The sequence below is a fragment of the Tachypleus tridentatus genome, chromosome 13, assembly GCF_004210375.1.
Source record: "Tachypleus tridentatus isolate NWPU-2018 chromosome 13, ASM421037v1, whole genome shotgun sequence".
Lineage (NCBI taxonomy): Eukaryota > Metazoa > Arthropoda > Merostomata > Xiphosura > Limulidae > Tachypleus > Tachypleus tridentatus.
In genome coordinates this window covers 48,629,814-48,649,530 of record NC_134837.1, presented here as the reverse complement: position 1 = coordinate 48,649,530, position 19,717 = coordinate 48,629,814, and the positions used below count along the sequence as shown (strand labels likewise).

The following is a 19,717-nucleotide window of genomic DNA, read 5'->3' as shown; positions in this document are numbered from 1 at the left end:
CTAAAAACATCTAAAAGGGTTTGTAATGTATGGCCATACCCTGGAATTAAGATAACCTACCTTGATGGTGGCAGGTGGACGTGGTTATGTTAATGTCAGAATGAGGACATTGGTTGGCATCATAATTCTATCTTTGAGAGTGGAGATATGACTCATTTCAGAAACTCCTTGGGTGGAGAAACCAGCAAGAACCTCTGACTCAGGGATGTTCTTCAAACCCCTCTCATCAATAACTCCTCATGATGAATTCAAAGTAGCACGAGGTGTGACCTCAATATGTATATCCCCAATCGCCTTTGAATGCACGAGGAGTTCACTGTGTTGAGATGTGGATGTTTCCACCAATATGTCACCAGAGCGAAGCTTCTTTACTGATTTTGGAAAGCCAGCAAGTCCCTTTGATTAAAAAAGGGAGACATCTGCCCTAAAGGTTTGTCTGAAAGAGATTGTAGTGTAAGAAAATGAGGTACAACAGGTGTTACAGATGTTGTATTTTGCTGCTCAGAATCTTCAAGATGTGGTCATCGTTTACTTATGGACTGTTTTTCACTATTTAAGTTTTTCTTTGGAGGATCAATAATAAAAAAGGAATATTTTGGTGCTCACTGACCCCACACACTATGGAACCCAACAAGAGGAAGCAGTGCAATGCCAAACAAGGACACTGCAGCAACGCCACGGTTTCGTGAGCACTATACCTAAACACCAGCATCAGATACAATGTCCACAACACCTGATACTTGGTTGACCCTAGCCCAAGAGGACCAGCCGAATGACCCAAGGCCGTCCGTCTACAAGAAATCAAGTCCAAAGTGGTGTGTTAGGGTTGGACCCCTCAACTACCAGGATCCTCTCCTCCCCTTCACGGGTCACCACGCACAGCAAACACGTGGATGGATGTTTAGATCCCAGAGGAGGTAAACTGAAAGAATAAAACCATCCCTGGGACGCCCCCTCACCACGTACAGGAATTCACACCGAGGGGGTAAACAACGAATAACTAAAATAGTGTGATGTTGCTAGACGAGTCGAATTTCACCTTTGGTGTGTGTGTAACAGTGGAATCAAAATACAAAGAAAATCTTCTGAAACGCTTGGCTTTGGTTGTGTTGTTTCGACAGTAAAAGCTACTGGAAGTAACCTAATGGTGTTAGTAATACTATCGTGGCAAAGCCTTTGGTTCCATTATAAAGGTATATCGTATCCAAAGTGAACCTGTTGCCTGTCAGGTCCACACCACAAAATTACATCGTATCCAAAGTGTACCTGTTGACTGTCAGGTCCTTACCACAAAAGCTACATCCGTTCGAAGAATGACTCCAGTCTTATTCTTTGCTCAGCACAACTACTGAATCGCAATCTATTGAATGATCCTTGAAATTATTTTAAATTTTACAACTGTCACTATAGTTCTTTGGTGTCATCTATAAAATATTTTCTATCTTCTTTGGGATCCTAAGCACCGTAATCTTCACCCGAAAATAATCAAAGTGCATATTACAAGAGAACCCTAATACCAGGTAACAGTTACCAGGCTGTGTGGGAAGACGAACAATTTTGTGTATTAAAATGAGAAGTTGATACTTGGTACTGAAACGCGTGCCTTTTCGATAAATATGTTAAGCTTAATCACTGTTTTTAACTTTGTACATTAATAATACAATCAGTGTTTCTCTATAGTAATTATTGAATTTAAACAGCGCTTTGTTGCAACGTCACATGGAGTTAGAACTATCACAATTGGAAGCAAATTCATATAAATTGAACAGAAAATATCAAACTAATATTAGAATTGCATATCGTCAGCGCAAGTAACTTTAGGTATGCTGAATAGCTAATAGGCCTGAAAATTGAGGTTTAGTGTAAATTAAACAGCTACCAGTTTATACGTAATAAAATGGTTTGTGCGTGGTTGTTTGAAGTAAAAAACACTTTTCCAACTTCTCCACTTTTGATCACCTTAAACTGTCCAGGAGTTCTTTGGTCACAGAGTGATATTAAAACTCGTTACTTTATTCACTCTTACAAGTTTGACTGTCATTTTCAATTTTGCATCCAGAAAACTTATTAAAATGTTGACACCTCAGAATAAATGCAAGTAATAAAAATGTACATTTCTTGGGAAATTCCATTCACTTAAAAATAAAACGACAATTTTCAAAGCCAACGAAATAAATTCTACATATACATCGGACACCCTTGCTAGTAGAACCTAACAGAATTAAAATGTTATAAAAATATGGAAAAGTTGAAAAGCAGTTAAAATAACTACAAAACATCCTTATAATGAAGTATTAATATATGTAACATCCGTTAGCCTTTCCTACCTTATGCTTAAATGTATGCGATACTTTATTTAACGGATTTACAATGATAAAATCAGAGGCTCGACTCCCCTCAGTGGACCCAGCAGGTAGTCCGATGTTGTTTTGCTATGAGAAAACAAACTTTATTTAATAATACAAAATAGTCTAGTTATTTTAGACAATCGCCAGGGTATCAAAGAAATAAAATACCATGCTTGTCATGTTACCTGACTGAACATTTAATTACTTTTACTAGATATTTTAAAACAGCCCACCAATTAACAGTTACAAATTAGTTTATTTGCTGCTTTTAATGTTATTAGAAGCTTGAATATTATTGTAACGTTTAAGCCCAAGTTTACAGCCATGCTAATTGGAACACACAAAATAAACTTACTTGTAAAACGCGGTGCAACAGTAAACACTGACAACTCTCTATTCTGAATTAACTCTCTTTTATCTCATCTAACTCTACTGCTAAATGTTTTGCTTCATATATATTCCTAATCCACATTAGAAAGTACAAGATCCAAACTTTAAGCCAAATCAGAACTTTCTCATAATGCGCCATCTAGCTAAAAACTAAATAACATTAAAAATATATAGCTTACAACAGTAATACTACAGCTACTAAATAAGGTATTCGCACTGCAGCGACGCCAGGGTTTCGTGAGCACTATACCCGAACACCAGTGCCAGACACAATGTCAACAAGAACCTTTGTGGACGTCCTATGCTGGTACTCAGTTGACCCTGGCCCAAATGGACTAGCCGATTAATCCTGGGACCCGTTTACAGGAATTCAAGGCCAAAGTGGTGTGTAGGAGTTGGGCCCCTCAACCACCAGGATTCTCTCCTCTCCTTCACGGGTTACCACGCACGGCAAACATGCAGATGGATATTTAGATCCCAGAGGAGGTAAACTGTAAGAACAGAACCTTCCCTGGGAGGTCTCCTAACCACGTACAGGAAGCCACATCGAGGGGAATGAATTGAGGAAAAAGATAGTGCTTTAAAGGAGGTTTTACTTTATCGTAACTATAACATTAAAAAGTTCTAAAGATTCTTCATTTTTAAGTTTGTTTTATAAACTATATACATATATATATTTTGTTGTTTTGAATTTCTTGAATGTTACTTGAGGACTACTTGTAGTTGCCATCCTTAACTTAGAAATGACAGACTAAAGAAAGAACAGCTAGTCAACACTATCCACTACCAACTTTTGCTATTCTAATCATTTCGTGGCATCAACCATCACATTATAATGCCCCCACAATTGAAAGGGCAAGTTGCATGGTGGAATTTGAACCCATGATCCACAAGTTGTTGATCCAGCTCCTTAACAATGTTATATTTCAGTTTTTAAAGTTCTGTGTATATTGTAAGGATTGGTACAGTTCAACAGATGTTACACCCAATAACTTATTTCTGGTTATTATTATTTAATTTTTACATACATGAGATTTAATATCTCATTCACTCCTCACTTTTGACAAAGAAATTGTTTTATTATTCAAAAATTACTATAAGACATCTTCAAAACTATGTACTTGAAATCCAGTGAGTTATAATAACCTACAAAATACCATCATGCCTATTTACTGACTTGCATATATTTGAAAATTTACAAGAGATAGTATATGACAAATAATTATAGTGATAATAGACAAAATGTATGCAATATAGTAATTTCACTTTCCAACACATTAACTTAGAGTGTACTATTTCAATGTTTCACCCAAATAAAATGGATAACTTAATATTCTAAAGTATGTTATTTGATGATGAGTAAATGAATTGAATGAATATGGTATATTAATTCTAAGAATGCTAAAAAGATACTGAAATGTGTATTACTTGCTTGAACTACAATAACCATGAATGAAACTATTTCCCTCCTGTGTCAGTTTCTTGAATGTAACACAAACTTAGTTTCTAACTTAAACTCAACAAAGAACAAGTCATGGAAAAAAAAAAAAACAAGAAACAAAAATCCACAAGTAAATAATTTAAGTTTTTGTAATTGTTAAATTCTCAGTTAGAAACCATCTTTATGTATTCATGGCTATCAAAAAAATAAATTTCATGTTTAAAGCACTATTTACTTGATGATAAAAATTTAATGTGGTGATGTGTTAAATTTTTTTACTCTGATTTGTACCATAATAAATAAAATGTTCCAAACAGACTAAGGCTATGATGCACCATGCATGTGAAGTAAGTTTTCATTTAATATAAAATTGATGGTAACAATTGAAGAAATATTATGCTCATCTCTTCATTTTCATTTTTACTTAAAATGTGTTAGACAGATGTAGATTACTCACAATAAATACATTTTTTTCTATATAGATATTCTAGAGGACTTGCAAATAATACAAGATATGAAACTGTATAAATCTGTCATTTATACTTATGAAATTACATCAGTTACCATCACACTAAACAAATTCTTCTTGTGTAGTTTTTAAAGAGCAATTACTTCTTTGTTTAAGAATGTTTGTGTAAGGGGCTACATGTACATGACCAACCTTAATTTTGAGCTAATGGGATTAAAGGGAATGCAATGAGTGAATAGCACCTACCATCAACTCTTGGACTATTCTAACAGAACATTGGGATTTTACCAAAGTGTGGAACACAATTCTATGGCAATGGACTGCAAACTATGAATCTCTGAATTCACAATTAGTGCATGCTAATCATTAGACTGCATCCAGCCCAAGACCAGAAAATTAAACCAATGAACAACACTGATTTTTTTTCTTCAAAATCAGGCTGCAGTAATAAAAAAAAATGTTAATGAAATTATATATGGGCTGTTTACAGATTCTGGACAGCACAGATCAATAAAAGTATCCAACAAAAGAAAATATAAAAACATCAGAAAGTTTATTTCATATTAAACAAAACACTAACTTATGAATACTTGAAACTTCATAACATTTTAAAATATATGAACTACTTATTACTATTGAAGAAAAACAAGACTTTTTAATAAAACAATTGCATATATTTAGGAAAAAATGATTATTTAAAATTAATCAAACCATTAAGCAAACTATTATAACCTAAGCTAACAAAAAATTGGACATTACTTGTGTGTGTAATGCTCCAAAAACACAAGGCTCACTAACTGAATTAAAGGTAACAACTGGGCTTACCAATGTAAGTAAATATCACACAAAATTAGGCATTACTAATACAACTAAAGCTAACAAAATACCAGATATTACTCACATAACTACAACAAAAAAATGGATTTTTTTCTTTTAGTTTTACTTCAAACAACCAAAAAAATCATAAAGGTTGAATCTAGGATATTATGATCTAAAACTCATAAAATATCAGAGACAACAAATGTAACTAAAGCTAATAAAAGACTGGATATTCCCCCCTTAATTTTACTTTAAATTACCTAAGGAATCACAAATATGAAATCTACAAAGTACTGTAGCTACAGCTGTTGAAATAGTGCAAAATTGTTAAATATTTCTTATTCTTTAAGCATAAGATACAAAAATGAGTCAAACAGAATTTGAATTCAGTACATGGTATGTTTTGACAGTAAAACAAATTCTTTTAACAACTTTCAGAACATAAAATGCACAAATGATCACGATCATTATTGAATATTTGTAAAATATCATAAAATGTACCGATATTGAAGCTACATTTTATTTTTATGTTATGAATTTAACATAATTTCCCCATAATAATTAATATATTAGTTTCAACTTATAACATTTCAGATGCATATTTCAAAAATATAATCTACTGTACAATCAATCAAAATGTCTCCATAATTTTATCTATATTTAGGACAGTATCAGACTTGTTAAGAAACATGAAATTAGTAACAAGAGATCTTCTAGTTTGTTAGTCATTTTTCAAGTCTTGTAATAGCTATACAAATACAGCTTTTCACAGTTATATTTTTGTTCAAGTTAAAGAAGATTCAAACTTTCATCATATAATGTACATGACTTAGTTGGCCAAATCACTCTAAAGATAACAATAGAATACAGAACACAAATTTGTAAAATCCTTTCTATTAAAACCTATGACTCTAAGCATATCTTTAATTAAATTAACCAAATTCAATTACTCATAAGCCACATATCCAAACTTCTTAAAATTATAAACACTCATATCTAGTCATCTCTATGATGACAAGAAACCTGCTTGAAGTAAAAATGTATTCTAAAGATGGCTGGTATAGGTATTCAAATTTTAATTAAAATAAAGTACAGAACAATGTTTTGTCCTTCTTAGGTCATCTTCAGGTTTCCAACTGTTTGTTAATGTGAAGATGACCTAAGAAAGTCAAACATTGTTCTGTACTTTATTTTAATTAAACTTTTAATACCCATATCAGAAGTCTTTAGAATACAAGTTACTTTTAATTATTCAACAACCTGGAAAACAAAATTTTCATTCAAATACCTGTTTTCAAATATTTATCATTTTCCCTTCCATATACTTTCAGTCAGTCATTATTTTCATTGTAGAGTGACTGATAAAACTATGTATTGTATCAACTGTAGTTTGACAAGTAATACACAAACAGTATGAAACTTCTAAATTCAAAAGCCAATACATAGAACAATCTTTATTAGCTCTTTCAACTACTGGTAAACTTTTAGAAGTGTACTTTTGTCATTTTCTACTTGTACTCTTTAGAAAACTTCTTTTGCACAAAAAAACAAACCCTGTCCTCAATGAATTGCTTCACACTTTGAAATATTATGATCCATTATGGGTATATTCTGTATCAAAGACACTTACAAAGTCCTTTCTTTACTGCTTTTAAATTATCAAGTAATAAATATTATTAGCTAATTCCAAATACATGTTTATATAACAAACAGAAAGAGTTGGTTATAAACAAATATACTTAGATATAAGGTTTGCAATTTAACTTATTTTTAAATAATTTTCAGAGAGCCATTATTAGTTGATTTTACATCAGGCTTATAATTAGAAGGTGTTTCTAAAGAGATCTGTTTCAAATGACATTTCTGAAACACAATAAGCAAAGAGGAGACAAACACACCAAAATTTGTTGATTATACAACACTGTATAACTTCCTTAGCTCTTAAGGAATGTTTTTTCGTTTTTTAAAAAAAGGTTCAAGTGAATGGTACAAGACTTGGAAAATGACACCTTCCTACTGTACATTCGAGTAGACATGTTTTTGGAAATATGATTTGTAAGAAACAGTCTTGCTCACATAATCATCAATACAAATACAGATAGTTGTTTTGTATTCACTATGTACACTAAGTACTTTGTACAGAGCCTCTCAAACAATCTTTAACATGCAGACTTAATGAAGTGGTGTTATGTGTGGTCTTTGTTTCAGTCTATTATAGAAAATGTGTGACAAGATACGGTTACTTTATATCGATGCCTGAAATAGTATTTCTGATAATGATTTATTTAAAGAACTTCATGGAACCTAATCAGTTTTTACATTCAGCTCTCTTGTGAAACTTAGGTTTTTGTTTCCTGATCATAGACTCAAATATAACAAATTACCAGTATGTTTTTTTTCTTGAGTTACAGTTCTTATGTTACTCTCCTAAGAGAAAATACACACATCACTAAATAACAGTTAACAAATATCTTATAGATGTTTAAAACTATATATATATATATATAGGAAAGACAGTCCACATTTAAAAATATATGCAGTTTTTACAAAATGCATAAAAGCTGTACTACTAATACACAAATGTTGTACAACAATGTTTTGTAAAGCTAAGAAGTTGATGTCCACAGAGATCAACCTCATGATCAACAAACAACTTTTAACAACTGTACATGCAAAAACTAAGAAATATACCTTTATTTCAGAAATTAAAATCATATTGTAACAATGACCTGCAATAATAAAAAGCAAATACTTCTAATGTCTAAAAAAATGTAAAGTCTTTAACACAAGAAACAACCTCAAGCTCAACTTAAAGTACTACCTTTTGACATAAATATGAAGTCAGTATAAAAATTTTTGTTTATTTTGATGCACCAACATTATATTTAGCTTGCAGCCTCTCCCTAATCAAAATGCCTTTTATTAACTTCTTCCAATTTCCATAAACTCGTTTCTCTCTCTTTTCTTCTGCTCTTCGTCGAGCATTTTCTTGTTCTTCCTCCCATGCAGCCTGTAGAGTATCCGAATATTCTTCACACACTACCCAGCCATCAAACACTGGATGAACTCCTCCACCATGGCCATCAAATCCAACAAGTGCAGGAGCACAGTCAATTCCAAGCTTTTTGGCAATTCGATTAAGAGCTGGCAATTGTAAGTGAACTGTACCCTTAGGTAACATGGAAGGTTGAAATAATTCAATATTACCATACTCATTTCGAGGAACTTTCCCATCACGAGCAACTGGTGGGATATATTCTTCTGTCTGCCACTTACCAAAGACTTCAAGCTGAATGTCTCTTTTCAGTTCACCTACAGAACGATCCCATTTAGGCCGGCCCTTAACAATTTTATAAGGCTGCTCACCTATTCTCACCACACGAGCTTCTTTCATCCATGTTTCACGAGAATGTAAAGTGTGAACACATTCCCTTGCATAAACAGGTTCTCCTCGAATGTAGCCCAATGGTGGTGCATCTGGTGGATAGATTGCTTCGAATTTTAAGAGATGCCTTTTTAGAGCATAAAGAGGATGATTTTTAAACTCTGAAATGGTTGTAGGAAGAGGTTTTTCCATTAACATCACTTCCATCTGCAAATCTTCATTCCTATCTGTCTCATCAGGTAATGGTTTAAAAGGTCTTAGGGTTTCTTCCCACCATGTACCATCAACACGGTCTTTCTGAGTGGATGTCATCCAGTCTGAAGCATAGCGCTTGGTTACATCTTTAACCCTACCATTGTTATCAAATGTTAAAACATACATAAGTGGCTTTGCAACACACTGTTCAATAATGTGTGGCTCATCAAAAATGTTATTGACACAATCTACACTAATCCATCGATTTTCATCTGGACAAAATATTTCAATCCAATGTTTTACTTTCACTGTGTTAACATTATCAGATGCTGAAGTTTTAGAGTTTTTAGATTTACCAGCAGAGTTATCATCAGATGAAACTAAAATGGGAGATTTTTTTGAATGAACAGTTTTTTGTACCTGAGGTTTGAAACTCTCACAGTTGTCAAAATCACTATCTGAATCTTTTGTTTCATCATCACTGCTGGTATCTTTGTAAAGTTTTTTAACATATTCTCTTTTTCTCAGTTTGTATGAATCAATTTTACATACCTCTTTTCCTTTACTTTTCATAACAGTGCTCTCATTTTTGGATAATTTTCTACTCTTCCTCATTTTTGCCACTTCAAAGCTTTTGTCTTCCTGATTTTGACCATATTTATCACTCTTCACATTGGAAGTTATAAATTCTTTACTTGTATCAGCATTCATATCAATATTATTATTTTTACAAAGAGAGGTCCTAATTTTTTTACAGTTCTTTCCTTTGTTTTTGGATTTAGGGACTTTGTTGTTCATAATAGGGTTGTAGCTTGTGGAGGATATACCAGTTTCTTTACAGTTCTTTAATTTATTGTTAGAGTAATTACTTTTTTTTATATTTACTTTTTTTCCTGATTGAATATCTTGCTCAGGCATATTGTTTTCTTCAGCTACGATTTCTTCTTCCAGTTTCTTTTTACTGCTGTGTTTTCTTAATAGATCACTAGGTTTTAATGGAAATGGGTATAGAGAACTACACAGCCGCACTTTACAACCAACAACTCTACACACCACAACAAACAGTAACACATAATCCAAAAGACAACTGATCACCTTTGTTTCACAATATCTAGTTATCATATTTTCAAAATCAACATGGTCACAGTCACTTTGATATTGAAAACTATATAAAAAGTAGCCTCTGAACCATAATAGCATTTTTTGCAAAGTGGCAATGCTAAAATTATAGCTTTTAACTTCATGAATCTCCTCAGGAATAACAGAGAATACAATCGCTTCTACAAGGGTACCTTTCACGATACGGTTTACAATCATTCCACGAGCAAGTAAGCATAGGAGGTGAACTTTATGAAGTGACTCTTGAACATCTTTTTTGAATCGATTAATCTGTCTTCGAACAAACACTGCCATGTCAAATTTCTTTTTGTGCTGTCTTCTTTTCCATACCTTTGGTTGTGCTAAGACAATTTCCACTCCTTCTTTGGGAACCACTGGTTCCTTCATTACTTCTTGTGCTTCTTCAACTTCTTCCCATTCAGACTCGCTACTTGATTCATCACGTTCTACAAGCGCTTTACTAGCTACTCTGGAAGATTTAGAAGAATTGCCACTTGTGAAACTATCAGTATTCATATTTATTTCATTAATATTCACATCTACAGTTTCTAACTGTCCTAAATGTTTAAATTCCTGTGCCAACAACAATTCACGAGAAGATAGGTTATTTAAATTGTGGTTTTTTGTAACCTTAATCTTCATTTCACTAGTGCATGAAGATGGTTTAGCTTCTGACCTAAGCATAAATTCCTCATTAGTTGTTTTTTCTTCAGATATATCACTTTGAAATGATTTAGCTGAATAAATGTTTTCAAAACATTTTCCTTTCTTATGTTTACTACCTTTCTTACTTCTAGGCTGTTGTTGGCATTGTGTAAGTGAGTTACAAGCTGAAACACTACTTTTGTTTTTATCATTGTTTTTTGGTACTTGTACGTCTGAACACTTACGTTTTCTAACAGACCGTTGTCTTCTGTCTTTAATATTACACAGTTTCACTTTACATAAACTTGATGAATCTTTGACTGTCTGGTGAAGCAAACAGTTAATCTTTCGCTTTTTTATAAGTGATCCATTTGAATCAACACTGCTTCGTAATCTTCTTTTCCCAGACATTACAACTTCAAGATATGTATTCAAACTACTCTCCGTATACTAAATCCTACATGAATGTTCTTTCTTAATGTAATGACAGTTTATTGTTCACATTTCAGTCAATTACTATATATTACTCATTTCAAAATTAATTTGTACCTAATACACAAACAATATCCGCAAATATTACCCACACCAAATTATAGTGATGACGAACAGAACCATTACCAACCTAGTCCTAGTAGCAGTAGTACTGAAGCTGTAAAATTCAATGTAATTCATATCATATTAAACATGCTTTAAAACTTCACTTATCACATTTACAACCATAATATTATATAACATTCGCGCGAACACTGTTCATATCACTTATTATGAAGGCCTTCAATCGCCCTCTATATTTCATTAAACAAAGATAGAAATTCAAATACCGCGTGAATGAATAAAGAAATAAAAAAAAAGTTTAGTTTTTAAAATTACAGTTTGCAAAGGTTAACAATATCATCAGTACATTTTGAATCGGTATTAAATAAAAATTCAGCCATTTGACTCTTTGACTTTAAAAAAAATATTTCACTTAATACAAATTTAGCTTTAACAGCGCTCGGAAAATAACTAACTTAATTTTTTTTTAAATAGTTGATTTATATATGCAAAAAACGGCTCAACCCAAACGAGCCGTTTTTTGCATCTATATTTCTCTACAAGTGGGTTTTCTCGACATAACTGATTAAACAGTTGATTTATCTTGAGATAGAATTGTGATCGTCTAAAGTTATTTTGTCAATGTACAAATTACATAAATGGTCATTTATTGATCATGTCTTTATATATTTTTTCTGAAGAAGCGAAAGCCAACCAAATGCGAAATTTTAGCTTGTAATATATCTGGCGTTTTAATAAACAAAACTGGTTTAGTTTATTTTGAATTTTGCGCAAATCTAGACAAGGGCTATCTGCGCTAGCCGTTTCTAATTCAGCAGTGTAAGACTAGAGAGAAGGCAGCTAGTCATCATCACGTACCGCCAACGCTTTTACCAACGAATAGTTGGATTGACTGTCATAGTATAATGCTCCCAATTTTAAAGGGCAAGCATATTTGATATGACGGAGATTCGGACCCGCGACTCTCGAATTACAAGCCAAGTACCTTAACCACCTGGCCATGCTGGGCCGCAACAAAATTGTTGTTCTGTTAACAACACTACAAGTCTGACTTATTTCATTCGTTCAGCAAATTTACCTGAGTTATTATTAGTCACTTCAACAATTCGTTTTGGGCAATGCTCAGTTAACTAACACCCTAACTAAAAGTTGTACAAAGGACGTTCGGAATTAATTTATTTAACACACTGTTCCAAAAAAAAGAAAAGAAAATCTTTTCACAAGTTTTTCTCATACGAGATTGCGCGTAAACATTATTTAAGCTCTACACAATTTTTCTGCAGTTTATGAAGTTCAACCTACAAATATATCTTAATAACCGAAGGAGAAATTATTAAATGTGTTCTTATATTATTATCATAACTTTTCTTACAGGCTTTGCGCAAAATTCAATACACTACAACTAAATCAACTCTCCGAGTAAAGAAAGACGCTTTCTCCTCTCATAAGAGGTTTGTTAAGTTTATCTATTTTGCATTTGGAAGGCTGAAACGGTTGTAATTTAATCTGCATATATTATCTTTCCCGAGAGAGTTTGATAAATGTGTCAGTTGTAGCCGAATTGTAATTTGTAATTACACCGAAGTGTAACTGAAGTGATGAGAATAAATATGTTTCATTCTATCTCTGTTATTAAAACGACTACAAAGAGGAACTATAAGAGAAAAGCATGAACGAGAAATAAACAGGAAAATTAGAGTTAGTAAACAGCTTTGAACAAAGAGAGTTGTTATGGCAATTATACAACACGCACAAATTACACAGTTGCGTAACAAGTGAAAAAGATTGCCATCATATCTTGGATCCAACATAGGTTTAATTCCTTCATGGCAACAATCGCAATTTATATCAGTTATTTCATCAATCTCTGATATTACTATATTACATTTATAACACTCGCAGAAAAGTACACAGATTTAGAATGACTTACGTTAAAACTTATTTCAATGATTGAAACGAGATAAACAATAAACAATTTTAGTTTTAGTATTTTTTTTAACAGTATAAAAGGTATGTGGATATGTCTCGCCTTTGTCGTGCTTTAAGCTCTAAGCTTGATCGATCTGTATTCCCTTCTGTAAATAACATAAGTGTATTTGTAGAAATATCAACAAACATTTATAAAGTAAATATATTATTGGAAATAATTGTAGAGGCATGGAATAGAAGAACTACCAAGCACTATTATAATAACTGTGCTCTTCCTTTATTGTATGAAAATGAACTATACTATATAGAGTACACTTTTGGGTATTCAGTTCACTTTCAACAACCCAACAGACAGCGCATAACGCCTATAAAAGTTCATGCAGTTACTCTTTTCATTTCCTCAATATCCCTGGTTTCCTTTGACCTTGAATTCTATCTGAGTTCAGAGTCAAACGTTTTCAACCGAAATCTCTAAAAAGTTAAATAAATAAATATTATTAACAGTGGCACAGCATTATGTCTGAGGACTCACACCGCTATAAACCGGGTTTCGATACCGATGGTGTGCACAGCACAGATAGCCCAACGCATAGCTTTGTGCTTAATTCCGCAGATTACAGTGCTGAATTATGGACGGCTAGTGCAGATTGCCCTTGTGTAGGTTTGCGCAAAATTCAAAACCAAACCATTTCTTTTTAGAACTATGCATTTCTATTCTAGGCTGGATTCTTAGGACTGATATACTGAGGTCCCTTTCTACATTAAGATGAAATTGTCTCCACTAATAGGCAAAAAAAGAAATAATTAAAACATCTATAGCAGCTTTGGATAATGCTGTAATCAGATATGCGAGATATGTTAGTCAAATATTTCTGAAAACCGATACAAGTGTGGGCTGCATCTTAGTAAACAGCTTCAGAAACCTGTCCACAGCTGACGTCACTCTTACTGCTGGCATTGAGTTTGTTTTTTTGTTTTGGAATTTCGCACAAAGCTACTCGAGGGCTATCTGTGCTAGCCGTCCCTAATTTAGCAGTGTAAGACTAGAGGGAAGGCAGCTAGTCATCACCACTCACCGCCAACTCTTGGGCTACTCTTTTACCAACGAATAGTGGGATTGATCGTAACATTATAACGCCCCCACGGCTGGGAGGGCGAGCATGTTTGGCGCGACTCGAGCGCGAACCCGCGACCCTCAGATTACGAAGCGCACGCCTTAACGCGCTAGGCCATGCCGGGCCCATTCTGGCATTTAGAACCTCATTCTTATCCATCGTATCATTACCTCAGGAACAAAATCTGATTCATCTTCTAGCAAGAAAATCATCTGAAACACTTAACATTTGTATTGAACTGATATCTATAAGAAATCAAAAGACTGTTGGAACACTGGTTTAACCTGCACAGAGTCCTTTTACGAATATCATTAAATATGTTTGGGCTCATATGGGAACTTAGATCAATATACAATGCAACATAGCTGAATTACATACGAAATTTTCAGGTGTCTAAGACACCATTATTAGATATTTGATGGATCATTACGCGTCCTTTACCAAATGGTATTAAGATTCTGATTTAGAAGTTTCTCGATGAATGAAATAACCTTAAGTGTAGAACATTCCAGGATCTTCGAACATTAGGGTTCATTAGAAGCAATTATTTGCGGAAAACAAATTCAAGAATAATATTTGTATTTTGAAAAAAGTTTATATTTTACATGTGATTATTCGTATGCACAAAACTTTTATATTTTACGAGAGGTTGGTAATATGGAGTGAATGACATTTTTATTTCGCGTCTAACTAATAATTTTTTAATGAATAGTATTTTTAAAAAAAGGTTAGGTACTCGTTTATAATCACGTACATTAAAGTATAGAAACGCATGTAAAGGGAAACAATACATCAAGTAGAACCCTTCCTGTAACCACTTAGTGATACGATAACCACCTAGAATAGTACGACTTAAGTCTAAAGTAGTAAAAGATAACTGGTTGGTACCAAATAATAGTGAAAATTCCAATATAAAGGGTACTAGATTAGAAATTCAAATAAAGTAAAATTTACATCCAATACCTACATTAAAACAGTTATTATATAAAACACAAAAAGATCAACTTTCATATTTGTGATGAAAAAAAATAACAATATAAAAAGTTTGAAGGTATAATGTTGTGTATTAATTATCCTATGAAAGTTAAACAATTGAAACGTTAGCAGAGGAAATTTTGAGCATATATTTATAAGTGATATAATAGTTATTCATAGATCCTAGAAATGAGTTTATAAAAGAATTACAAGTAATTCTAATAAATAATAAAATCAAAGGTGTAATAACTGTTACTTATCAATAATCATCGACTTGCTGAATAAAACAAATAAGTATGTAGACTTAATGGCTTCATTTGGCTTCAATTATGTATGAATCAAACAATTAGAAAGTAAAATATATCTTAATGCTTTGATTATGTTTCTCAGTATATATTGTTTGAACATGCAGCAATTATAAAGATGCTAATAACTGGCCATTACTCTTCAAAAAAAGAAACGCAAAAGGGATGTTTTTGTTATTTTAAAGAGAAATATATGTAATAACGTTACAAGCTCAGAGTATGTGATGTTACACGTGTTAAGGCACTGATTGTCAGACCAAAATGACAATAAAAGTTGTGCACTTTGTAAACGGAGGAAAACATCGGATTTTTCGCCAAAACGCATGCGTGTCCAATAAATTTGTTTGAGAGATCTGCATGTTCTGCAAGTGCAACATATGCAAAATCCCTATAAAAGTGACGGGTTCTCGGTTTCCATAGCTCAGTTTTAAGCCACCGACACGCAATGCAGTTACGCCAAGACTGACTGAAGCACAACGCAACAACGCCATTGGTCATTTTGGAAGCAGGCGAATCTCGATCAGATGTTGCCAGAGCTGTGAATGTCCACCCAAGCACCATCACAAGGCTATGGAATCGTCACCAACAACATGGATCAACTCGTGTGACCACGCCCGCACAAGATCGCAACATCCGGTTACGTCACCTTCGGGATAGGACCACCACTGCGACGTCTACTGCCTCAACCATACCAAGGCTGCGTAGGATTTCCCATCAGACCGTACGCAACCGTCTACGAGATGCAGGAATCCGACCTCGACGTCCAGTCAGAGGCATCATCCTCACCCAGCAACATCGTCAAGCACGGCTGCAGTGGACTCGGGCACATCGGGTATGGCCTCATCGACGATGGAGGCATGTTTGGTTCAGCGATGAATCACGTTTTATGCTTCGTAGGCAGGATAGAAGGACCCGTGTTTACCATCGCCGAGGTGAACGTTTTGCAGCAAACTGTGTGTAGGATGTTGACTGATATGGTGGTAGCAGTGTCATGATGTGGGCTGCCATCGCCTACAATGCCAAAACAGACCTTTTGCACATTCGAGGGAATCTTACGGCTCAACGCTACGTCGACGAGATTCGTAGGCCCCATGTGCAACCCATCATGGTGAACGTCAACGACGTTTTTCAACATGACAACGCCCGTCTTCACACAGCCCGACTCACCACTGTCTTCTTGAGACACCACAACATCAAAGTTCTTCCTTGTCCCTCCAGATCACCAGATTTAAACCCCATCGAACATCTTTGGGACGAGTTGGACTGACGTCTGCGACGGCGACAACCTCAACCGCAGACTTTACCTCAGCTTGCAGCAGCTTTGCAGGCTGAGTGGACAGCCATTCCACAGGATGTGATTCGCCATCTCATCGCTTCCATGGGTATGAGATGCCAAGCAGTTATTGATGCTCACGGGGGGCATACTCGTTATTGACGTTGAGTGACGTTAAACTTCAACTAGTGAGCGTGGACTTCACCTTTGCAGACTTTGGATATTCAGCAGTGAATGTGCAAAGTTTTACACATGTCATACAGAACTACCCAGAATAAACTTGTTAACAATATGTCTCAAATTTTGCCTTTTGCGTTTCTTTTTTTGAAGAATATATTAAGGAATAAATACGAAATAACATTGATAAGGAAGCAGTGAATAAAAAGCAGATTATGACATTTTAAAATAAAATTTAAATAACATAATTTGGGAAGGATAATGTATTTATAAATCTATCAATAATGTATGTGAAACAATTAATGAAATAAAAAACCCAATCAATCTATAAGAGAAGCAAATTTATGAAATTTTTAATCACTAATGAAATAACCCAACTGATAAAGACTGTAAATATAATGCACACAGAGCATTGAAAATAAACCACTTTTAATAAATATTTTGAAAATAATTGTAAAAAAAATTATAAAATAAGTAAACTTAATCAAAAGCTAAAATTAGGAAAAAATTAATGTTTAAAACGTGAATGGGATATTAAAAACAATGGACTTTTGTTGCTAAATTTATTGATTAAGAAAATGATGTATTTGATTGTACAGATGATGTCAGAGGAAATAATAATAAAGCTTCGAAAAATTTGTCAAATAAATTAAAAACTACTTTACAAATATAGCAGATAAATCTTTAAACAAAATGGCAATGAGGCATGTTTAACATTTAACACAAAAACGATCAATAATTCTCTATATTTTTTTATTTTCTACACGTAATGAATAATCAAAACCATAGTTACCAATCTTAAAAATGGAAAATTAGTGAACACTGTAAGATAGTGGGTGAACTACATTATAGAACCATTTATATAAATTTATAATTTATCTTTTATAACAGGTTCGTTTCCAGAAAAGAGCTACAAAAAAAAACTACAATAATTCGGATATACAAAACAGGAGATAAGAAGAAGGTGAGAATAATTATGTAAGTTGCAGACATGTTTTATTATTGTTAGCATTGACTAAAATATTAGAAATAAATATCTTCAAGGAGACTGAATACATTTTTAAAATAAACAAAACTTTTTTTTCTAAAATTAGTATAAGTTTGGAGAAGGGCTAAACACTAAAAGATTCTATTATATATCACACATAATAATTATAAGTCCTTGGGTAACGATACTAAAACCCTTAGTGTTCTTTTTTATTTATAGAAAACATTAATATCACGAAAATAAAGTAGTTGTTTTTATTATAATTAAAGCTAATATAAATGAAACTATTTATTAGTTGTTTGTTCAAAATGGTGGATGTATGAATTATATTGCTGTAAACGTTAACAATTTCAAACAGCGAATCTCTGAAATATTTAGACTTACAAACTGACCAATAAGTGTTCAGGATTTGGCTACATGCTAAAATGTATGTTGATTAAAATATATCATTTGAATTTTTAAAGTTTTTGAAGAGGATGAAATTTATTCATTTATCATTGGTACATTCAGTTATTAAGTATGTAATTTTTATTTCTCGGGAGGGGGATTGGACCTTATTCAATCACATTAAAGTTAGTTGTTAAAATTTAGTTAACTTGTTAACATCAAATAATATTAGCCCCACTGGCCCGATAATAATCTATCGGTTTGCGGCATTAAATTTCAGGTTTTAGTAGAGCACAGATATGGCACTATGTAGCTTTGTGGTTGAGAACAACTAAAGAATAATAACATTAAAAACATATAACATTATATAACACTATGTAACAAAAATTTTGTTCCTGGATGGTACGTGTTATTTCTTAATTGCTTATGTTGTAAAAGTACAGAAATGACCATTATTCCCTTCAAACTTTGCTTTTGTGACCTGGATAATGAAATTTAGAAATTAACCTATTTTCTATGTAAAAACGGGCAAATTTGTACATTTTCATTAACATAAGGTCTGAATAAAACAATAAATAAATCAAAATTTACATATATTTATACTAAAGTTACACAAAAATGTTTAGAAGTGAATAGTATTTCGAGATTTGCGACTGTAATGTAAATCACTTTCACATATCAGCCCCCAAATATAGTCTCGGCATTCGACTTTGTTAGACCAAGATCTCTGATGAAGTCTTTGAGGCCTCTTTCGTTGTTGTAGTATGGGTTTCTCTCACCAGCTGCACCTCTGAGATTCTAATCTGGATCTTCAACGTCTACCTCCTCTTCTGATTTGCTGCTCTCTTCTGAGGATGACTGCTTTCTCTGTGGCGGAGTGGGTACAGAGAACTCAGGGCAGTGTGGCACTGGGACGATGGATGATGGAAGGTCCAGATACATGATAGCAAATGCATTATTGCCACTCCGACGTTTGAAATGGTCCACCATGCAGAAGTATCAATTGCTTGAGTGGTCAGTGGGTTTACGCCAAATTCTTGGAATAGCGAACTTCATGGCTCTCTTTTCCCCTTTATACCATCCTACAAAAGAGCAAAATAAAATTGTTATTATGAAGAATAAATTTATTTCACCCATAACTAATGTGTAAGAAGTTCATGCAAACTATTTTATATGTGATATTTTTATACTATTGGAAAGCA

At 33.4% G+C, this 19,717-nt stretch overlaps 1 protein-coding gene across 2 annotated transcripts; it reads right to left on the bottom strand.

Annotated features, from left to right (window-relative positions):
• Positions 1–7,706: 7,706 nt before the first annotated feature.
• Positions 7,707–11,585, bottom strand: Xpc (DNA repair protein complementing XP-C cells homolog). Of its 2 annotated transcripts, XM_076478043.1 has the most exons (2): positions 11,434–11,585; positions 7,707–10,635 (listed from the first exon to the last, which is right to left on the bottom strand). In XM_076478043.1, the coding sequence occupies exons 1-2, from the start codon at positions 11,481–11,483 to the stop codon at positions 8,328–8,330; spliced, it is 2,358 nt and encodes a 785-aa protein (XP_076334158.1). In that variant the 5' UTR covers positions 11,484–11,585; the 3' UTR covers positions 7,707–8,327. The 2 variants fall into 2 exon arrangements, with proteins under 2 accessions (XP_076334158.1, XP_076334157.1); XM_076478042.1 differs by having other exon boundaries at positions 7,707–11,580.
• Between the last annotated feature and the right edge of the window lie 8,132 nt (positions 11,586–19,717).